General features: G+C 38.2%; 1 protein-coding gene across 3 annotated transcripts in view; it reads left to right on the top strand.

Moving 5' to 3' along the window:
* The window catches only part of GRIK2 (glutamate ionotropic receptor kainate type subunit 2), a 595,148-nt gene that overhangs the window by 201,865 nt on the left and 370,998 nt on the right, over window positions 1-22,285 (top strand). For 2 of the 3 annotated variants that reach the window (XM_050949241.1, XM_050949239.1), the window contains exons 5-6: window positions 15,347-15,528; window positions 20,895-20,948. In XM_050949241.1, the coding sequence (XP_050805198.1) occupies window positions 15,347-15,528; window positions 20,895-20,948 (236 nt within the window). The remainder of the gene's footprint in view (window positions 1-15,346; window positions 15,529-20,894; window positions 20,949-22,285) is intronic. The other variant, XM_050949242.1, reaches the window with a different exon arrangement.

The raw sequence follows: 22,285 nt of genomic DNA, 5'->3' as shown, positions 1-22,285 counted from the left end.
TGGTTCTTCGAACAAGCCTACTTTCTAGTATACAGAATCCTATAAGTGCCAAATTGAAATTTTGTTACTGATTCAAAACAGATAAACAAAGACAAAAGACAAATAAAATAAGAAGGAGAAAAGAGAAAACTACTAGCTATAACGTCCTGAGTTCATCATAAATTTAAACCATTTACAATTAACTATACTACCTGTATTTTTCACGTACATTTCAGCATCATAAGTTTGTCCTCTAGTTTTAAAGGTGTTAAATATGATTAAAATGTCTAGTACTGTGTGAATCACTGTTCTTTACTGCACAGTCTCAGATCAAATGTTCCCATCTTAATCTTTTTAGCTTCATTTTTAGAATCATTCTTTTCTTCTTCTGTCAACTTTTGCAACAAAAATGTCACTGTTTTGGTCTCCCAAAATAAATTTGGTTAGCCAATATTCCTATTACTCTAGTGAAAATTCCAGTTGAAAATTTTCAACAATGTCACATGTCCAGCTAGGTCTACTGGAATTTCTAGTAGGTATTTATTTCCTGTAAGCATCCTAAAGTTTTGACTGGTACAGTACTGCTGCCTCTTTTCCTCTTACGGTAAAGGTTGGCTTTATTTGCTCCTTCCTTTGAGCTTGCTTCTGAAAGCTGAGATGCTGAAAGAGTTGACTTCCTCCCCGTACCATAGCAGATCATGCTTTTTTCTCCATGCCTTCATTAATCTGTCCCTCTCATGTTTGTCAGCCATATTGTAGAACATAATTTTCTCAATTAAATTCTGTGCCTGAGACTTTCTCCTTGAAATGCAGAGTAACTTTAGTTGTCATTGTCCTCTTCTGTATTTAGCAGTTTAGGCAGAAGTTTTCATAACATATTTCAGTTGGCAACCACTGAACTTGAAAAAAAATACCTTCAAAGCCTGTGCTATGATAATATATTCAAAGCCACATGTTCAGCTAAGTGATACATAAACTGACAGAGAACCTGTCTGGAAAAAACATTAAGAATTGTATATATTGTTATCTTGTTTCTCATCTTACTACACAGGATTTATTGTTTGATATAATTGGTAAGAAGATTGTTGAGTTAATTTTTGGTTGCCTTTTCACCCCCTACATAGTTAAAACTGGACAGTTTTAACAATTGTGGTTCCTCTGGGGGGAGGGGAGGGCTTTACAATATGGCTCATGCTTCAAGACCAAACTTGCCCCTGCTCCATGATCAGAGACACTTTAAAGCTAGACCAGTGTGGTTGCTTTATGTGGGGGTATAGAAAATGTAGAAAAGTCAGAATTGCTATAACCCAGCACAGTGGATTGATACCCTCTCAGGGGACTGTGTTGCATGTGGGCTTTTTCAGTGCTGAAGAGCTGTGGCTTTGGATCAGAGTTGATGCTAATAATGGAAGGAGTAGGGAATGGCTATTGGAACCCAAACACAAGACAGGAGTGCATATATGTACTTTGGTTTGGCATGGAGACTAAAATTCAGCCCTTATACATTTAAGAAAAAATATGGCAGCTAGTTATATTACACTACAATTCACTATGGCTGTGTTGAAATGAAGGAACACAAAGCAGGATTGGAGTTTGACATTAAATTGTGTGGAAAGAAGGAACAGAGAGATTAAGTGACTTGCAGAACATCATGGACGAAGTCTGTGATAGAGCCAGGATTTAAATCCAGATCTCCTGAGTCCTGGTCCAGTGGCTTAACCATAAAACAATTCTCCTCCCTTGGTATCACAGAGGTCTCAGCACTAGTGTGCATTCCAGAATGTAATTTTAAGTACTCCCCCCCACAACATACACACACACTGAATGGTTCAGTTTTAAAAAGGAAATATTTTCCTTCAAGTTACAGGGTATGTCCCTGGGATAGGAGAACGAACTTTAGATCTAGGCTGGAATAAATGGGTTGTTGGGCCATAACATTTACAGATCATATCTAATTTTCCCTTTAATTATAGTCCCTGTGCCTCCTTTCTGCTCTGTTTTCTCACAGCCTGGTACACTGAATCTAATGGTCAGATTTTCAACAGTGCTCAGCACCCACACTGTCCCCAGATTGAGAGTAATGGGAGCTGCCGGTGCTGTGCACTTTTGAAAATCTGATCTTCAGAGTTCAAATCAAACTAAAACCTCTCCAGCGCATCATCAAAGATCTACAACCTATCCTGAAAGATGATCCCTCACTCTCACAGATCTTGGGAGACAGACCAGTCCTCGCTTACAGACAGCCTCCCAACCTGAAGCAAATACTCACCAGCAACCGCACGCCATACAACATAAACACTAACCCAGGAACCTATCCTTGCAACAAAGCCCGATGACAACTCTGTCCACATATCTATTCAAGTGACACCATCATAGGACCTAATCACATCAGCCATGCCATCAGGGGCTCGTTCACCTGCACGTCTAACAACGTGATATACGCCATCATGTGCCAGCAATGCCCTTCTGCCATGTACATTGGCCAAACCGGACAGTCTGTACGCAAAAGAATAAATGGGCACAAATCTGACATCAGGAATCATAACATTCAAAAACCAGTGGGAGAACACTTCAACCTCTCTAACCACTCAGTGACAGACTTGAAGGCGGCAATTTTACAACAAAAAAACTTCAAAAACAGACTCCAAAGAGAGACTGCTGAACTTGAATTAATATGCAAATTAGATACAATTAACTTAGGTTTGAACAGAGACTGGGAATGATTGGGCCATTACACTAATTGAATCTATTTCCCCATGTTAAGTATCCTCACACCTTCTATGGGTCATCTCGATTATCACTTCAAAAGTTTTTTTTCTCTTGCTGATGATAGCTCATCTCAATTGATTGGCCTCTTACAGTTGGTATGGCTTTTTCCACCTTTTCATGTTCTCAGTATATATAAATATCTTCTTGCTATATGTTCCAGTCTATGCATCCAATGAAGTGGGCTGTAGCCCATGAAAGCTTATGCTCAAATAAATGTGTTAGTCTCTAAGGTGCCACAAGTACTCCTGTTATTAAATCAAAGTTTGGAATTCAAGATATTCAAGTATGCTTGCAATTAAGCAAAACAAGTTTCCCATTGATACATAGAAGATTGCACATTTGTTTAGTTTAAAATCCTTTTTAAATGTTAACCAGAATTTTAAGATGTATAGATCTTTATCAATAAGTTAGTTAGGGCAACAGTTAAACCTTTCAAAAACACACAAACAGAGACTGGAAGTAGAGTTTTTTAAAGTACAGGTCTGTCGCATCTTACACTGGGGTTACTTTCCGCAGTCAGCATGTAAAGCAGAAATCGCGTATAGTCAAAATTATATTGAGTGTAATGGCAGGCGGAATCTCCCACACTACAGGTACAATATTAAAATTGTTATTTTTCTCTTTTTTGCTGCTGTTTTTGCCAACCACGTAAAGCTGAAATTGCGCATGTTAAATGCATGTAAGATGCGACAGACCTGTATCTCACAGGCTCATCTATCTCAGTGGCAGATTACTCACGTAAAAGTTTCAGTGGCACAATAAAATATTTTTTATGTTAAACTTCCAGTTTGCAGGACTACTGTCACTTGTAACCTATCATTTAAATCATCTTCTATACCAAATGACTGGAGAATAGCTAAGGTGACACCGAATTTTAAAAGGGGCTCTGAAGGTGACCCCGGCATTTACAGACCAGTAAGCCTGACTTCAGTACCAGGCAAACTGGTGGAAACTATAGTAAAGAACAGAATTGTCAGACACATAGATGAACATAATTTATATAAGAGTAGGAATAAATGGTCAGTTTTCAGAATAGAGAGAGGTAAATATTGGTGCCCCCCAGGGGTCTGTACTGGGCCCAACTCTATTCAACATATTCATAAATGATCTGGAAAAAGGGGTAAACAGTGAGATGGCAAAATTTGAAGATGATACAAATCTACTCAAGATAGTTAAGTCCCGGGCAGACTGTGAAGAGCTACAAAAGGATCTCTCAAAACTGGATGACTGGACAACAAAATGGCAGATGAAATTCAGTGTTGATAAATGCAAAGTAATGCACATTGGAAAACATAATCCCAACTACACATATAAAATGATGCAGTCTAAATTAACTGTTATCACTCAAGAAAGGGATCTTGGAGTCATTGTGGATATGTCACTGAAAAATCCACTCAATGTGCAGCAGCAGTCAAAGCAAACAGAATGCTGGGAATTATTAGGAAAGGGATAGATCAGAGATCGGCAACCTTTGGCACGTCGCCTGCCAGGGTAAGTATTTTGGTGAGCCAGGCAGGTTTGTTTACCTGCTGCTTCTGAAAATGTGGCTGATTGCAGATCTCACTGACTGCAGTTCACCACTCCAGGCCAATGGGGGCTGTGGGAAGCAGCATGGGCCTACGGATGTGCAGGCTACTGCTTCCCGCAGCCCCCATTAGCCTGGAGTGGCGAATTGTGGCCAGTGGGAGCCCCCAAATACAACAACTATTTCACTTCCATGCTGCTGTAAAGCTATTTCAATAGCTTGTCTACCCAAATTATTTTCCTTTCATCATAGTGGGATCCTGCAATACCAATAAAATAAGTGGTCAGAATTTCATCTGCAGGGATGTATTCTGTGTGGTTATATTGTAAGTCAGTTCTATTGAAATGCTCAAGGCTGAAGTTTGGAATTAGTCAGCACAAAGATATAATTCAAAATGATAAAATAATCAACTGTTTTGTTGCTCTACTCCAATTTCCTTCTTTTATTCCTCACCTAATTGAAGGCCCCACACTGGGAAATTTATTTGCTAAAAATGGCTGCATGCAACTTACTTTGAAACATAGGGCATTCATTCCTGAAAATGCTTCAGATGGGAGAAAATTCTCAGTTTTATAGTTTTCCCTCCCTTTCCACTGCTGGCCTCAAAGGCAAAGGTGTGTCATTGCACCATCTGCCTGCCCATTTCATTTATTTGTACGAGATACTATAATAAAGTCTATTAATAAACTGAAATGTGTTGGGCTGGGGATCTTCTGAGCTAGTGCAACTTTACAAAAATAACTTTCTTCCTAGTCTTGAATACCTATATTTTATTTTTTGTACTTAAGGCCTGTTTAGGCCTTGTACATGTGCATGAGGTGGGGGATGGAAAGGAAGGGTGGAGAGGAATTATCCTTAAGTATAGCAGCTGGATGCAATTGCAGGAACTGCCCCTTTCTTGCAGGCATAAATCAGCCCAAAGGAGGAGAGTGAGGATGAGGAAGAAATGGATTGTAGCAGACAATAGTAAATGCTGCATCGTCCTAATGGGTGGTAAACCAGAGGCATGTTCCTCATGCATGTCTTGGAATTCCAGAGGGATGTACACCCAGAAGCTTGCCTGTACAAAAAACTGTGCTCTTAAATTCTCCAAACTAGGTCTCTCTTGGACCCTAGATAGAGAGAGGGAATTATAAAGCTGAAAGCCTTAAAGGCAGCATGTGCTATCACTGGTCCTAGAAAACCAGACTTCAAGCATTGATAGTACAGCAGAATGCAAAGCAAACCACAACATTTGTAAAAGAACATAAGGCGAGGTAATTTCTATGTGAGCTTTGGCAGGACTTTAAAGTGTATCAGAGGTTGGTACCCAAATCATGGGCCACAACACAAGTGTTTAATCAGAAAAGGAAAAGACCTAAGAAAACTGAAATGATTAGAAGACAATGTTCTCCAAAAGCTTAGCCATCAGCCAAGCTGCATATAGAATATCACTGGGGTGTGGGAATGGGTGGAAGTTATGAAAAATACATGGTATTTTGCACCAGATAAATTATATACTTTGTTCTGGGGATTCCTTTCATGAATTGTAAAAGCAGCAAAGAATCCTGTGGCACCTTATAGACTAACAGACGTTTTGGAGCATGAGCTTTCGTGGGTGAAAACCCACTTCCTCAGATGCACGTCACATGCATCTGAGGAAGTGGGTTTTCACCCACGAAAGCTCATGCTCCAAAACGTCTGTTAGTCTATAAGGTGCCACAGGATTCTTTGCTGCTTTTACAGATCCAGACTAACACGGCTACCCTCTGATACTTTCATGAATTGTATTCCTTAGGAAAATGAAAATTATGCTACCTGGAAAGATATCCATGTGCAAGCTTTTCCTTGCAGCTCTATAAGCAGCCCTCATCCTCTGCTCTGCTTAATCTAAATGTTGCATCACATAAATATTAGAGCCTTGTTGTAGCCTAGTAGTTGGGATCCAAAAATTGTTATGTTAAAAAGGCTCTACTGTATGATAATAATTGGAGATATGCCAATCTCCTAGAACTGGAAGGGACCTTGAAAGGACATTGCATCCAGCCCCCTGCCTTCATTAACAGGACCAATTTTTGCCCCTGATCCCTAGGTGGCCCCCTCAAGGATTGAACTCACAACCCTGGGTTTAGCAGGCCAATGTTCAAACCACTGAGCTATCCCTCCCCCCCATAGCCTGTCTAATCATACCAATGAAATCCCTAGACACAATTTTCAGGCATGAGTTTCAGCCTTCACTTTGTATGAGCACAAGCATGTTTTCTTTCTAAATTTGACCCAAATCTGAGAAACACTGAACAACCTGAATTCTCATTAAAATCTTAGTGAGAGTTGATGTTTCTCAGCAGCTTGCAAGTCTGGGCTGTTATGTACACATAAAAACAATGCGTAAATGGATACTAAGTACTGTATTATCGTTCTTTTGTGAAACATTTCTTTGTAGTAGGAGCTGTAGGGTAACTGTAGTGAGCGCTACTCCTTCAGATTTAGCTTCAATTCTCTGTACTGTTCATTTTCCACAAAGTGATGAATCCTTGAAATCCTAAGCAAGAGATAGCAGCTCCTGCTAGTGAAAGATTTTTGCTCTTCAAAGTCATTCCCCAGGGAGCCTTACAAGCTGAAAACTGTTGAATTAGTGCCAGCATGGATTTATTTTATAAGTCTGAACAGGGATGAACAAATATTTATTGTAGCTTATGGCCCAGTGGACTACCAAAGTGAACCGTTTAGTTCACTGGAACATGTTTTGTGGCCTTCATAATTCAGTTGAGCTTTATAAATACCACTGATGGTGCTTTTTCAGGAGACAATGAAAAATTTCCTTCTGAATTCCTTTGAAAGGAAGTAGCTGTCAATGCTTTACCATTTCTGAGTTGGGTAGTTGTAATTTTTCCATTGATCATCTTCTAATATAATATTTTACATTTATAAGGCAGCTGTTTTCCAAAAGAATCTATGAATACTTTACCTTTATTTATTTATGGGAATCTTTTCCTGAACCACTGAACTGCAATCTTGACAGCTGTTTAATAGCACACACGGAAGCAACGTCATATGGCAATTTAGTACAGGAAGTGAAGGAGAATATTCTGGGAAAGTTCTATGGCCTGTGTAATACAGGAGGTCAGAGTAGATGATCAGCCCTTGGAATTTATGACTCCAAGATTAGTATCCAACTGAAATAAACTAGCAGAAACTATCAAATGAAAATGTAAAGCTGGGTTTCCATTCTTAACTTGCACCACTGAGAAAAAACAAACAGTCTGAACTCTAAAATGTCTGCAGTTTGTTGGTTTGTGTCATAGCCTTAATTTTTCATTAAGGTGGGATTAGTATTTATTAAAGATGCTGTGCTGACAGCTGTGGAACCACAAGTCATATATTTATCCATAGCATGTATATGCATTACCAATTCTTATGCTGTACTTTCCTCATACTGCTCCATCAACTGATTAATTTCCTATCTTGAGGGAATCACAACCAATCAGGAAAGGGTAGTTCAGGGTAATTCAGTGCTAACTGTTTTGCATTGTTGCCCCTTTTGAACCGAGTGCTTAGCCAATATTTGGGATCTTGTGGATTTCTGTTAGGGAGATAAATTGTTGATGGAGTCAGGTATTTCTTTGATGCAATCCTGGTTCTTTACAAGGAAAATAAGAACATAAGAATTGCCATACTGCGTCAAACCAAAGGTCCATCTAGCCCAGTATCCTGCCTTCCAACAGTGGCCAATGCCAGGTGCCACAGAGGGAATGAACAGAACAGGTAATCATCATGGATATTCCCTGTCACCGATTCCCAGCTTTTGGCAAACAGACGCTAGAGATGCCATCCCTGCCCATTCTGGCTAATGGCCATTGATGTACTTATCCTCCATGAATTTGTCTAGTTCTTTTTTTGAACCCTGTTATGGTCTTGGCCTTCACAAGACCCTTTGGCAAGGAGTTCCACAGGTTGACTGTGTGTAGTGTCAAAAAATGCTTCCTTTTGTTTGTTTTAAACCTCCTGCCTATTAATTTCATTTGGTGACCCCTAGTTCTTGTTTTGAGAAGGATTTAATAACACCTCCTTATTTATGTTCTCCACCTGAGTCATGATTTTATAGACCTCTATCATATTCCACCTTAGTCATCTCTTTTCAAGCTGAAAAGTCCCCATCTTATTAATCCCTCCTCATATGGAAGCCATTCCATACCCCTAATAATTTTTGTTGCGCTTTTCTGAACCTTTTCCAGTTCCAGTATATCTTTTTTTGAGATGGGGCAACCACATCTGCATGCAGTATTCAAGATATGGCCGTGCCATAGACTTATATAGAGGCAATATGATATTTTCTGTCTTATCATCTATCCCTTTCTTAATGATTCTCAACGTTCTGTTTACTTTTTTTGACTGCTGCTGCTCATTGAGTGGATGTTTTCAGAGAACTATCCACAATGACTCCAAGATCTCTTTCTTGAATTGATAAGTTTATGGAGGAGATGGTATAATGGGATAGCCTAATTTTGGTAATTAATTGATCTTTGACAATTAGAGGTAAATATGCTCAATGACCTATGAAGGGATGTTAGATGGGGTGGGATCTGAGTTACTGGGAATTCGTTCCTGGGTGTCTGGCTGGCGAGTCTTGCCCGCATGCTCAGGATTTAACTGATTGCCATATTTGGAGTCGGGAAGGAATTTTCCTCCAGAGCAGATTGCCAGAGGCCCTGGGTTTTTTTTTTTGCCTTCATCTGCAGTGTGGGGCAAAGGTTGTCACTTGCTGGAGGATTTTCTGCAACTTGAAGTCTTTAAACCCTGATTTGAAGACTTCAGTAGCTCAGACATAGGTTAGGGGGTTATTACAGGAGTAGATGGGGGAGATTCTATGGCCTGCATTGTGCAGGAGGTCAGACTAGATCAGGGGTAGGCAACCTATGGTACGCATGCTGAAGGTGGCACATGAGCTGATTTACAGTGGCACTCACACTGCCCGGGTCCTGGCCACCGGTCCGGGGGGCTCTGAATTTTAATTTAATTTTAAATGAAGCTTCTTAAACCTTTTAAAAACTTTATTTACTTTACATACAACAATAGTTTAATTATATATTATAGACTTATTGAAAGAGGCCTTCTAAAAATGTTAAAATGTATTACTGACATGCAAAACCTCAAATTACAGTGAATAAATGAAGACTCAGCACACCACTTCTGAAAGATTGCCGATCCCTGGACTAGATGATCATGATGGTCCCTTCTGACCTTAAAGTCTAAGTCTAGTCTAGGAGTAGTAACAGCTAATTTAGACGCCATCATTTTATATGTATAGTTGGGATTATGTTTTCCAATGTGCATTACTTGGCATTTATCAACAATGAATTTCATCTGCCTTTTTGTTGCCCATTCACCCAGTTTTGTGAGATCCTTTTGTAGCTCTTTGCAGTCTGCTTGGGACTTAACTGTCTTGTAGTTTTGTACCAACTACTCAAGATAGTAAATAAAATACATAAAAGTCCTGTTTTCCTGAACACAGTATGCATCAAACAGCAGGAGACAGCACATTTGCTTACAGTTCCAAATTTCTTTCAACTAGCTCTCTACCAAAAAGCTCCCTCTCTTAGCTTTTTCTCCGGGTCATGCTACACATACATCTCTAGCAGTCTCTGGAGCTTCCTTGTTGCCTTTGCTGTGTGCTTCTGTGGTATTTCTGCTCCTTCTCTCACTTGCTCCACACTGCTCCATCAAATATTCACTCCCCTGAATTTGCGTTGAGTCTCTAGGGAAACTCCTTTACATCAAATAGCTCAACTATTTCAGCCCTGCATGTCACCCCTGTTTTGGGTGGTGGCTCCTATTTTTGGAGCTATTTGATAAAGTAAGCTTACATGCTTTTTTACTTTTGTCCTGAATGAAAGGTGGCTGTCACAGCCACCAGCATCAACAAGGTTTCACCCAACCCCAGCATATCCACACTGCCCAGAATCTCGATGGAGTCTAAAATGGTGAGCTCTTGTATAATCCATCCAAAACTGACAGAAAATAAATATTTTTTAAATTACAAGTGATATAAGTGTAACTAGTTACATGGTGTTTTTCAGTTTCACACCACTGACAGTGCAATTTCGCTTCCATCAAAACATCTTTGGACTTGTTCTCTCTCTCTCTGCCTGACTTCCTTTCAATCATCTGGAATTTTAGGATCCCAAGGAATGTCTATAGTTTTAGTGAAACCAGCTGGAGAACTCATCTGTCAGAACCATTCCAGCCTCAGTTGCCAAAGCCATGTTATCAGTTATTGGGCAATTATGCTAAAATCTTGTCCCTGGATATCTCTGCAGATGGTCCTTATGGATGACTCTCAACTATATCGAGTACACCATTTCATCTAGTTGGGTTGGTACTGTATAGTGTCCTTCTCTAGGTTTTATCTAGCTTCTCTACTCTTCTTTCTCCTAGTATTGACTGCTGCTGCTCATTGAGTGGATGTTTTCAGAGAACTATCCACAATGACTCCAAGTTCTCTTTCTTGAGTTGATAAGTTTATGGAGGAGATGGTATAATGGGATAGCCTAATTTTGGTAATTAATTGATCTTTGACTATTAGAGGTAAATATGCTCAATGACCTGTGAAGTGATATTGGATGGGGTGGGATCTGAGTTACTACATTTCATATCCCCTCTTTTAAAAGTTTTCCCATATGACCTGTGTCTTATATGCTTAATTTTGCCAGAGGCTATCCTCAGATTTTCTCTAGGGAAGGTATGCGCTTTTTCAGTTTTGGATTAGAGGGTTTCTGCATAGTCCAAATGAGTCAAATCTTTGTTCCCCTTCAGGAACACTATACATAATTGTTGCTGGGATTCTTAGCTTATGCCTAAACATTAGGAGTACTGGGTTACACTTTTGCTTTCTTTGACAGCTCTACTATAAACTATCAAAAGGAATGTGATACAAATGTAGCCAGCTGAACCCCTAAAGGCCTGTTGAATCTTAGCACTATCCCATCTGATTGCAGGTGCACAGATGTGGTGTCAGTTTCATGGATCCCTAGAATCTCACAAACTTCCTGAAACACTTTGGATTCAAATTTTCTCCCTTGACCTGTGTGTAACACCCAGGATCACAAATCTGGTGAAGAATTAATTCACTAGAACCTCTGCTACTGTCATAGCCTCTTGGTGCCTTATTGGGTATATTTCAGGCCATTTTGTAAACTAGTCTATAGCTACCACCAATTATTTATTGTCAGACTCTATCTCAGGCAGAAACCCAAGTATATGAACACAAATGTGCTCCACTGGTACACCCTTGAGATACTGCTGCACAGGACCTGTTCCTGTAGAAAGGGGACCATTCTTTGCAACGAAAGGCTCATATTTCTTACACCAGTTTTCTACATTCAATCTGCATTTTACTCAATAGATATTTTCTCTTAGCTCGACTAAGATTCTTACAACCCCCAAATGGTCAGCAGCTTTAAAATAATGACATGATCTAAGAATCTCTTTATTCTGCGTATCTGGTATTACCAGCTGATGGTGGTTGTTGAGCTGTCAAAACTCTGAATTTCCATATGAAAAGTCATTTCAAATTGAAAAACCAGAATATTTCATTTAGAATAATAAAAAAAAATGCTTTCTCAAATAATTCCCAACCAATTCTATCTAAGGGTATGTTTACACTGCAATAAAACAACTGCCCTGTGTCAACTGACTCAGGCTGCGGTACTATGAAAATGCAGTGTAGATGTTTGGGCTCAGGCTGGAGCCTGGACTCTGGGACCCCAAAGTTGGAATACTTTTAGATAGAACTGGCCAGGAATGGAGCTGGGCAGCAAAGTTCAGGGGCCCAGAGACATACCCTAAGAGATTTTTTGGTTAGGTAAGGTTAGACTGTTTGGTTAGGTTCTCCCAGTACAACAAAGACATACATTGTATGCATTGGTCCAGCACAAGGTTGATACTGGGGGATGCCGGCCTATTCAAATAGCCACCTCACTGGTTTCCAGTAGCAAAAAGAGGAGAGGCCTTACAGGCCATTGAGGAAAACATAATTGAGGAAGGCGTAACTGAAGCTTCAAGCAGTTCTTGGGTTTCAACCATCATTCTGGTTAAGAAAAAAGATGGCAGCACCGGATTTTGTGCAGCTTATGCAAAACTAAATAAAGTCACATTAAAGGATTGTTATCTATTACCACAACTAGATGATACCTTGGATGCTGTAGCAGGTCCAGTCTGGTTTTCCTGATTGGGTACTGAAAGTGTGTATTGGCAAGCAGAAGTGGATCCAAAGGAGAGAAAAAAAAAAACCTGCTTACTGCATTGGAGATATTTATAAATTTAAATAAAAAATAAATATTTTTAAACTAACTTATTCTGTTATTCAAGGCCATTAAGTATGTGGCTGTGTTACACTCACTGATGTGACAAAGAAATAATTGAATTCATTTGCTCCAGGTGTCATTACAGCATGTCAGGAAAATAAGTATTTAGCCAAGTGTTTAATTTTAATTGTAAAAAGTGCTGGTTTTACAACCCTGTGGTCTGACACCTGCTGTTTACCTACAAATCAGGTATAGCACATCTATCCTTACCCTGTGTCTTAACCTGCAGGGAATATGAGTAGTGGTGAGAAAGTGGTTCAGTCTCCACATCTATTCAGCACATGACATCTCTGCAGAAAGAGTGCTAATGAATGTAATGGTGTTTCTGTAAGCTGGAAGTCTGTCCACTCGGAAGCTGGCAGGGATCACTAATACATTGCACAGAGGCAACTGATGAGTGGTCATATATTAAGGCATTCACATAACTAGTGTTTTGGATCATATTCAAGCCAGAAGCCTAAATGTAAAAGGTTCTACATCTCATGGTGTTTCCTGAGCCATCCAGCATGCCTCAGGCTATTTTCTAAACCAATGCAATGTAATTTATATAGCAATGCTGATTTGAATGTGTAAATATGTACCCAAGGATGTGGAACGCGATAGTTTGTTAAAAAAAAAAATTTTTTTAAATTAATAAAAGTCGTTACAGAGCACAGAAAAATAACACTTTCAGTGTTTAATAATTTAGTTTGTTTATTTTCCTTTGCAAAGTAGAACAACCAATTAAATCATATTTTGGACTTGGCAAGGTGAATTTTTAAAATCAGAGATGACTTAGAGTTACATTAGCAGGAAAAAGGTTTCAAATTGTTGGGTTTTTTTAAGTTGCTTACTAAGGATATGTTGTTAAAGGAGGGAGCAAGGGACAGTTTTGCAGAGTCCTTGTGTTGGGTTTGGGGTCTTGGGAGCTTATCTCACCCTTCCAAGGCCTCTGCACCTGCAGCAGTTGTCCTTCTGAACCCCTTGTAAGGGTTTGTCCCAACACAGAAAGGATTAATGGAGGAGGTAGCAGAAGTACTAGGCAGTATTTCCTATTCCATGTAATCTGTTCAGTGGTGTCAGGAGAATGATGTGGCCTTACTCCTGGGCCATGGCCTGCAACATCCCCAGTGTGGTTCTGCCCCTACTGTGTCTGAAAAAGAGAAAATGGTGCCACAGAGGTAACTGATTCTATTTCCTGCATGGAGAAGGTGATATTTACATGCAGATCAAAGAACCAGAGGTCTGGGTATTATTTACATATACTTAAAAAGTGCAATAAAGAATTAAGTATGATGAAAAGAGGTATGTTTTAAGCCCTATGTTAAAGCTTTAATTTTGTCCAGTGGTTTACTCAAAATATAATACAATTTCATGCTAAGTTAAATTGTTTTTCAGTTTTTCAGATAAAATAATTGTGTTTTAGAGATTCAGAGGAATAAAGTACATGATATTTTGCCTCTGACACTGTTCTTTAACACTTAGCTGCATGAAGTATTCAATCAAAACACACTAACTATAGGCGAGGGGCAACATTTTGTTTTCCACAGGTCAAATGAATGTAAGATAGCATCTACTATTGCATAATATCTACATAGAATTTTAAGGTGAATTTTCAGTTTTTTGTTCTATGGTAAGCTACACATGATTATAATGCATGACAGCTAACATCATTTCATGAATAATAATAAACCTTCCTCATTAATATCTCTATCTTGAAAGGAAGTAGGTAATTTCAGGTATTGGAGGTATCTTTTAGGGCCTGATCCTGCTCCAGCTGAGGTCAAAGACAGAACTTTCATTGACTTTTGTAGGTGGAAAATTGGTCCCAAGCATCACATATGCAGTACTGATGGCATATAACAGCCATTACTGCCAGTGAGTTATGCACACCCAATTCTCCACATGCCAGGAGAAAGTTTACCCATAAGAATACATCTTTCTTTCAAACACTGAAATGAACTATTACTTTAGGGAAGAGCTGCTTTTACGCTGTCATTTTCAATAGAGTTAAACAACATGAGGTTTAGTATTGGTCACAGACCAATGATCTGTAAACCAACTCTGCACTGTCACATTGATTTCAACTAAAAGATTTTTGAGAAAATTCCATGTATGTAACTCCTTGGGCGGGGGGGGGGGAGGGAGGGAAATAAGTAATTCAAAATGTTTTGTAGTATGTTAAAGAGGAATGAAGCCTATTGTTTATTCTACCCCGTTTTTGCTGTGCTTTTGAAGCTACTTGTTAATTGTACAATTAAGAAAGAGAAATTAACTCTGTTAGTAGCCTGGTGTGGATTATGTGAAAATGTTCCATGCTGCTGTAATGAACTACAACTGTGTATATAAACCTGATAGATTAGTCATGAGAATGAGTAGTCTGATTAAAAACTATTAGTCTGGGATATTGCTTTAATTGAATTAGAATAATTATATATATTCTTTAGAGAGGAATATCATAGTTTTAAGAAAAAGCAAAAGGAAGATTTGTCTGCATTGCTGAAGGTAATCCTAACTCAGGCTGCTTACGGTCTATTAATATTAATGAAGAAAAAAGAATTGTGACAAGAAAGAAATGGGAGCCCAGACATTTCTTTAAGCACAATTTTATACACACTGTAGTGTACGCATAAGAAGGGGGAAAAATCAAGAATTTGAAAATATTTTGTAATAAGCTATTTTCTCTTGCCAGGTTCATTTTATTTGAGTTTCAATAATTTTCCTTTCCTGTCTCTTTCATATTTTCTTTAAGGCCTCATTCGATTACAAGAGCTCATTAAGGCTCCATCCCGGTACAATTTGAGACTAAAAATCCGTCAGTTACCAGCTGACACAAAGGATGCTAAGCCTTTACTAAAGGAGATGAAAAGAGGCAAGGAGTTCCATGTGATCTTTGACTGCAGTCATGAAATGGCAGCAGGCATTTTAAAACAGGTAATCATTGCATCACTTCAGATGGCCTAGCATATTTCCTAATAAATAACAGGAACACCTAGTCTCAACTGATTTTAAAATTGTGTGTCAATTTTACTGAGCTCTTTCTACTGGAAAATCAACCAAGTCCTCCTGAGCTAATGTTATCTGAGATTATAGGCACTTTTCTTTTATTTGGTTGGGATGGAGCAAGAGCTTTATTTACAAGTCCCTGGAGGCAAATGTTACCTGGAAAAATCTTTTATATTATCTTGTAATGATGAATGTCCTGTTGGTTTTACACTCATAGACTGGCACTCTGAACAGAAAGCAAATTTAAAATGTTTGTATAGTGTTATTCTGCACAATGAACAATTTTGATTTAGACTTCTAATTTTAGTATATTCCATAATCAAATGAATAGGATTCCAATAGTGTGTTTCAATAATAGAAAACTCAACCTTGCATTGATTTGACAAACTACTTGAGTATGTATGCTTGTAAATTAAATCTCTCTTTTCCTTACCAGATGAGCACACTAATATATTCCGCTGAGAAAATTACTCATACTGTCAGTCCCCTTGGGTATTTTCTTAGGGGCCAAATTCTCTCTGCCCTTCTGCCATGAGTGCAGAGGACTCTGAACATAGTCAAACTGCTGCATTTCCATTGTGTGCAGGCAGGAAGGCAAGGAGCATATGGCAGAATTCACAAGAGCTTGCCCAAACTTTCTGCACCAGCTGTACGCTACACAGTTGTAATCCACTTCTTTAGGAATTCTCCAACTTCTTTAGGGAGAAGGCCAGAGAAGTGGGTACTAGTTATCCTCCTTCTCTGTCTAAGGTGATGTAGCACATTCAGGGTGTATGGTAGCACTGAGGGTGCAGTAGTGGTCTCTGAGTAGCTCCATTGCTGCTCTATAGTTTTGTGAATGAGGATTCCCAATGCACACAGGCACTCCTTAGCTGTACCCAGTGGTGAGATTTCATCACTTAGCAAGAAAATGAGGTAATGCTTATAAGTTGATCATATTAATAAGCTTGAAGTAAAAAACTAGAATTGTAAAAAAACAGCTGAAACAAAAAGAAAAATCCTACACTATTAATTCACAGTTTTCAATAGCAACTTTAATGCCCATTTATTTTTACCCCATTTACATTAATAAAAAATAGAACTGGTTAGGAATTTTCCTACATAATATTTGTGTGTCGAAAAATGCCAATTTGTCAAACCCGAAACTGTTTGTGGTAAAGGGTCAGTTTAGAAATATCTTCTTGTCTGAAAAAAATTGGAAAAATAGTTTTTAATTTGTTGAAATGTCCGATCTTGACACTTTTAAAATGACAGGTTTTGAGTTTTGGTTCAAAATGACTTTTCAAAATTATAGTTAATACACACACGCGCACACACACACACACTAAAAATAAAATAAAAAGTCAGAATAGAAATGAAACATTTTGAAATTATCCATATGAAAGGTTTCCCACAATTATTTTTGGATTATTGGTTCATGAAAATTTTCAATTTTTGAGTTTTATCACAATTTGGGAATGGTAAAAAAATTGAAACCTTGAAAACTCTTGTGGGATACGAAAACTATTTCCCATCCTCCTCTAATAAAAATACATGCATTTGTCTAGAGAGAAAATAAAAATTCATCTAAGGTAGGTTTTTGTATTCAGCTAATTATAACTACCGTATCTCATATTTTAGGGAAATGTGGTATCGCATGTTAATGAATTGATACTATATGCTAGAAAAACCCATGCACATGCAGATCTTTCTTTATCCTGACTTCTTTCAAATGCTTTTTATAATTCTCAGTAATGTGGCACTTTGTTCTGCTACTGAAAGAAACACTTTTGCCCTTATTTTCTTCTATGTGCAAGCCATTCTCTTATTGGCGGTCTAGCTAAAATCATGTTTAATTATTCACAGACCATAAAGATTTAAGTAGAAAATATATATTAATGCTAGTTGAAAGCCAATAACTTTAACAATAAATCCATCAAGTTGCATTATTGATGTGCACCTGATAATTCCCACAGGAAAAGCAAACTGGACTTTTCACAGTATCCTGTATCAGCAAAAATATGTGAGTGCTAGAGGGGAATAGGGAAAAAAATGAATCAAAACAAAAAAGAAAATGAACAAAAAAAAACCTGGCCTGTGCATTTTATGAGGTGTATCTTCATTCGATCCCCTGTCTTCTCACTAACATATTAGAGGAGAGGATTTATCAGACATAAGCTTCCCATTCCAAATTTTAACAAAATTTAAATAGTGTAAGCAAGCTACTGAGAGTGTGACTCTGCTCAGAATTAGCAGTAGGAATTCTTTCATAAGAATTCAGCTTTTACATTTAAAAGTTTGCTATTTTTTTAGAGTTTTCCATTTCCCTCTCTTTTGACAATTAAGCAGAAAGTCAGCTTAAGCCATTAACTTCATGCACGACTGATCCTTTAAACAGCTGACCTTAGTATTTTGCCAAGAGTGAGGCTCTGCTCTGAATATTGACTCTATAAAAATGGTATTGTGGGTTTGCATATTTATTGTCTCTCAGTGACTCCTTGCCAAATACATTCTGGTTACATGTAAACACACATACACACGTATGTGTTTTTTAAAAGATGCTCTTGCTGAAATGCCAGACAATCAATATCATTTTCCACTGTGACATTCAAGGTGGGTTTTCAGGCCAATGGCAGGCAAGAAGGTGGTAAGGAAGACCATCTCTTCTTATTATCTCCCCTGTAGCTCCCAGTGCCCTCAGAAGCCACATCCTCTCTGTGAGCAGGAAGTTCTTCGCAGCAGCAGCTCAGAAGTGGCCCCATTGGCTGATGCAGAGGGATAGAAGAGAGAGTAGTTCTGGCTGCTTCCCTGCTGGGAAATGGGCACCTCAGGCACCCTGCAACAGGGAATAAAATAGGATTTCTATTGACTCTGCCTGCACTTGGGCAGGTAGCACCTTCTTCCCTCCCAACACACAACGACATTTCCTGGCATTGGGGAGGAAGGAGATTTGTCCTAAGCTTAAGCCTTTGTGGGGCAGAGACATTAGAACCTGCATATAAACTGGATGTGGCAGGGGTGCTGGAACAATTTGTATAGTGGGGGTGCAGAGAGCCATTGAACCAAACAGTACACCATGTATATAATGGAAACCACTTCAAGCTAGGGGGTGCTGCAGCACCCCTTGTGCTCCTAGTTCTAGCACCTTGTGAACATAGGTTCATTTTTCCCTTGGAAGGAAAGGTTGAAAGGGAGGTTAATTGTTTGGGCTATATAATGGATTCAAAAGTCTGAGGAGTTGGGGAGTTTATACTAAGGCCAAGAAGAAAACTGTGGATGGATTTGGACAAAGAAAGAATTGAGAGTGGAAGTGGGGAAGAGGATGGATAGGAAACAAAATGAAAGGACTGTGGGGCTAGAGAAGAGAAATAAATACAAAGAGGCATAAGGAAGCCCCAACATTGTGAAAAAGAATGAAAAAGATGAAGGAAACTTTGTGAAAGAAGTTGGAATACAGAGAAAGGAGTTGGAGCAAGGAGACAACGTGGAGATGGAGTGAACAGAATGGAGGAGAATAAAAAAGAGAGCCAGCAGAAATAGTGTAGCATGGAGGCAGTGATGAAAGAAAACTCTGATCGAGGGCTTGTGGGAGATGAGGGGAGAAAGAAGTGCACTCATAGGAGGAAAAGTGAGGAAGATAGAAAACTGGGAAGAGAGAGAGTTCCCCCATGCCCTCTGTACCTGGAAGACATGGGTGCCAGAGACAGAAGGTAGTGGAGTGAAGAAAGAAGGTAAAAAAAAAGAGAGAGAGAGAGAACATGGCAAAATATAAAACACGATGTGTAGGACACTTTTCTGTGAGGAATTTGATAACTTTGCAAGACCTGATTGTGGGCAGGGCAGTCTAATGGTTTTACATTACATACTGGAAAGAAGGCATCCTGGCTTTATGTTAAAAAAAAATGAAGCATTACCAAAACATATAAATCAGTGCTGTTTCAGTTTCAATGTTTGTGTGAGCGTGTTGTTGATGAGAATGATATGTGTATTTTTGGAGCCCAGGGCTTTTGGTATTTTAACACAATATAACTTTCTACTGGTGAATTATACTAGAATTCTAAATAAATTGCGGGTAGACAACCTTTTGTGTATTTAGTTTATTTTTTTGGCCTAAATTTCTTGTCTAAAATCTTCTAAAATTCAGGAAATAACACCTGATATGTCACAATTTCCCAGGACACTGAATCCCCGTTCAAACTTGTAGACTCCTAACTCCCCCACTCCCATAACTACAGTCTTGTTGCGTCTTGCCTTCTCATGCAGCATCACAAGCAGCAAAGCTTCTGGAGGACAAACTAGGATCTCACTTATATATCTGCAAATTTAATTTGTTTCCAAATTCTGTTCACAGTGACTCCTGTGTAGTCCTCTTGCCATCAGTGGGTTCGAACTGATGTAATTGACAAAAGAATGCTGTTGATTCAAAAAGAAACAGAATCCAAATTCTTATCCCATAGCTATGTTATCTTTTCAGTGCTAAAAAAGTAACTAAAAGTTTAAGTTACTAAAATGATTGGCTATAAATATTAATATGCAAAGGAGGCTGTTCCACAGAGTGCCTTTTGGATCGGAACTGCCTTTTAAGGTAGAAGACTAATGTATTAGAATGAGGATAGAGACCCAACCCACTGCTTTAAAACTGTATTTAAGAATTCTTGCCCTTATTTTGCCAGTAAAAATATATAAGAAATTGAAAATACACAGCTGAGCTGAAATTATTAGGTGATGTGCTTTTAGGAAAGCAGGAAGACATACTTGTTAATTTTCTGTACTTTTTGAATAATGGTATCGATATTTAATGTGCTCCATTAATGCTAAAGAAATATGATAAAAGTGCCCAAAGTTGGATCTGTTGATCTGTCTGTCTGTGTATCAATCAATGTCCTACTTATTTTGCTAATACTAGTTTTTAATTGAGTAATATTGTTAATCAAAGTAGAATTGTGTTTCTCATGAGGTTATTATTTAGTGGAGACATTATAAATAGAATGAAGTAAAATATTCTTAGTTCAGATTTTGTATGGCAAGTTAATGCTCCCATTAATATGTAAAACTATAAACCTCTTTCACAATTACAGCTCTAAACATTATAGTAATAATCTTTCTATCAGAAGATCTGGTTCATAAATTCCTTTAATAGTCAGTAATCTGTTCTAACTATTAAGAAATGATTTGCTTGACCTACTTCTAGTATAATTCCTACCTTATAGTCTGTTCCCAATAGTGTTCCACTTTTGCTTTTTAATATGCTGTAAAGGTGCAATTAAAAATGTTATGTGACCTCAGAAATATTAAAATTTTGTTTATTTTTTTAGGCTTTAGCTATGGGAATGATGACAGAATACTATCATTATATCTTTACCACATTGGTAAGTAGCTTATAAAAAAACATGCTAACGACATCGACCAAAGGCCTTAGCCATCTTAATTGCATTACTTGACAAGTGAAAGAGATCTCTCAGGAATGGTGTATGAATATGGGATGTTTAATCGATTAAGTTTTGTTATGTCCAATGAAAACTCATGAGGATATATTAATAAACGTTCACCACTGTACACTGATAGACCTGAGAAAACTATTTTGTAGGATTAGAGATGTTAATTTTTGAGTAGAGCTGAGAGGATAATCAATCCACAATTAATAATTATTCTATGAGTCCTGTCCTTTTTATCCTTACTGTTTTTTCCATGAACAAGTTGTAAAATTCTCAGAGATATTCATTATTCCAAGTTAGTTATTAATTCCTTCAGCATACAATTCTTGATCCACAGATGAGTCCTAAATATTTCATTATGAATAATTGCAACCCACAATTTAAAATTTCCTGTGTGGCATTGTTTCTTTTCCTTTATGTAAATACCAACTCGTCAGGAATGGAGAGTTCTGGAATTAAATATGCAACACAAAAATCAACTTTGATGAATATTGGCGCATTCATGCTGAAAATTCGGTGCTAAACTCAAGAACTGGAAGTACTGAATCTAAATATGCTTTCAAATGTAAACAAATATTCATGTGACAATCTTTTTCACAATTCACTCAGCTCTACTCTCAAGCAATGTGTTCTTGCATTACTTCCGAGCTATATATGAGAAGGCTATCAGGGAAGAATTTAGAAGTATTTTAAATTCCATCCTGAGAAATGGGAAAACATTAGGAAAAATCAAATTATATACATTCTTTTATCTTACTCCTATTATTGATCAAATGGGCACATTTAGTCCTCAGTTCAGCAAGGTTCTTGATTGTGTGTGTCATTTTAAGCATGTAGGTGTTCCCACTTCAGTGGGTCTACGTAATGTGTTTAAAATGAGGCACATGCTCAAGTACCTTGCTGAAATGAGACCTTTACGTGAACTCAATGAACAGTCATCACTGAATCACGGTATAAAGATTGCAAAACATGGAAAACAGCAGCACTGGAACAGCCTGAGTACTGGCCTTTAATGAAATAGCTCTTAAAGATGAACCTCATTAGGTTAGTAACAGCAGAGATCTTACATAACCATAACTTTTCTTTGGAAAAGTTAATGATAGAATGCTTAGGGCCTTTGTGGAACTCAGAGATGCTGGAGCTGCACACAGTTTATAATTAACCTTGTCAGAGATCTCAGACTGACCAAATGATTCCAGACTTCTCAGTTTTAATTTTGTATATTGTATTTTCATTTGGTTCATTGGTGAGAATTTCTGGTTTGAGCAACT

This window comes from Gopherus flavomarginatus, chromosome 4, assembly GCF_025201925.1.
Source record: "Gopherus flavomarginatus isolate rGopFla2 chromosome 4, rGopFla2.mat.asm, whole genome shotgun sequence".
Classification (NCBI taxonomy): domain Eukaryota; kingdom Metazoa; phylum Chordata; order Testudines; family Testudinidae; genus Gopherus; species Gopherus flavomarginatus.
Note: the sequence above shows the minus strand (reverse complement) of the source record. Positions and strands in the feature narration are given on the sequence as shown.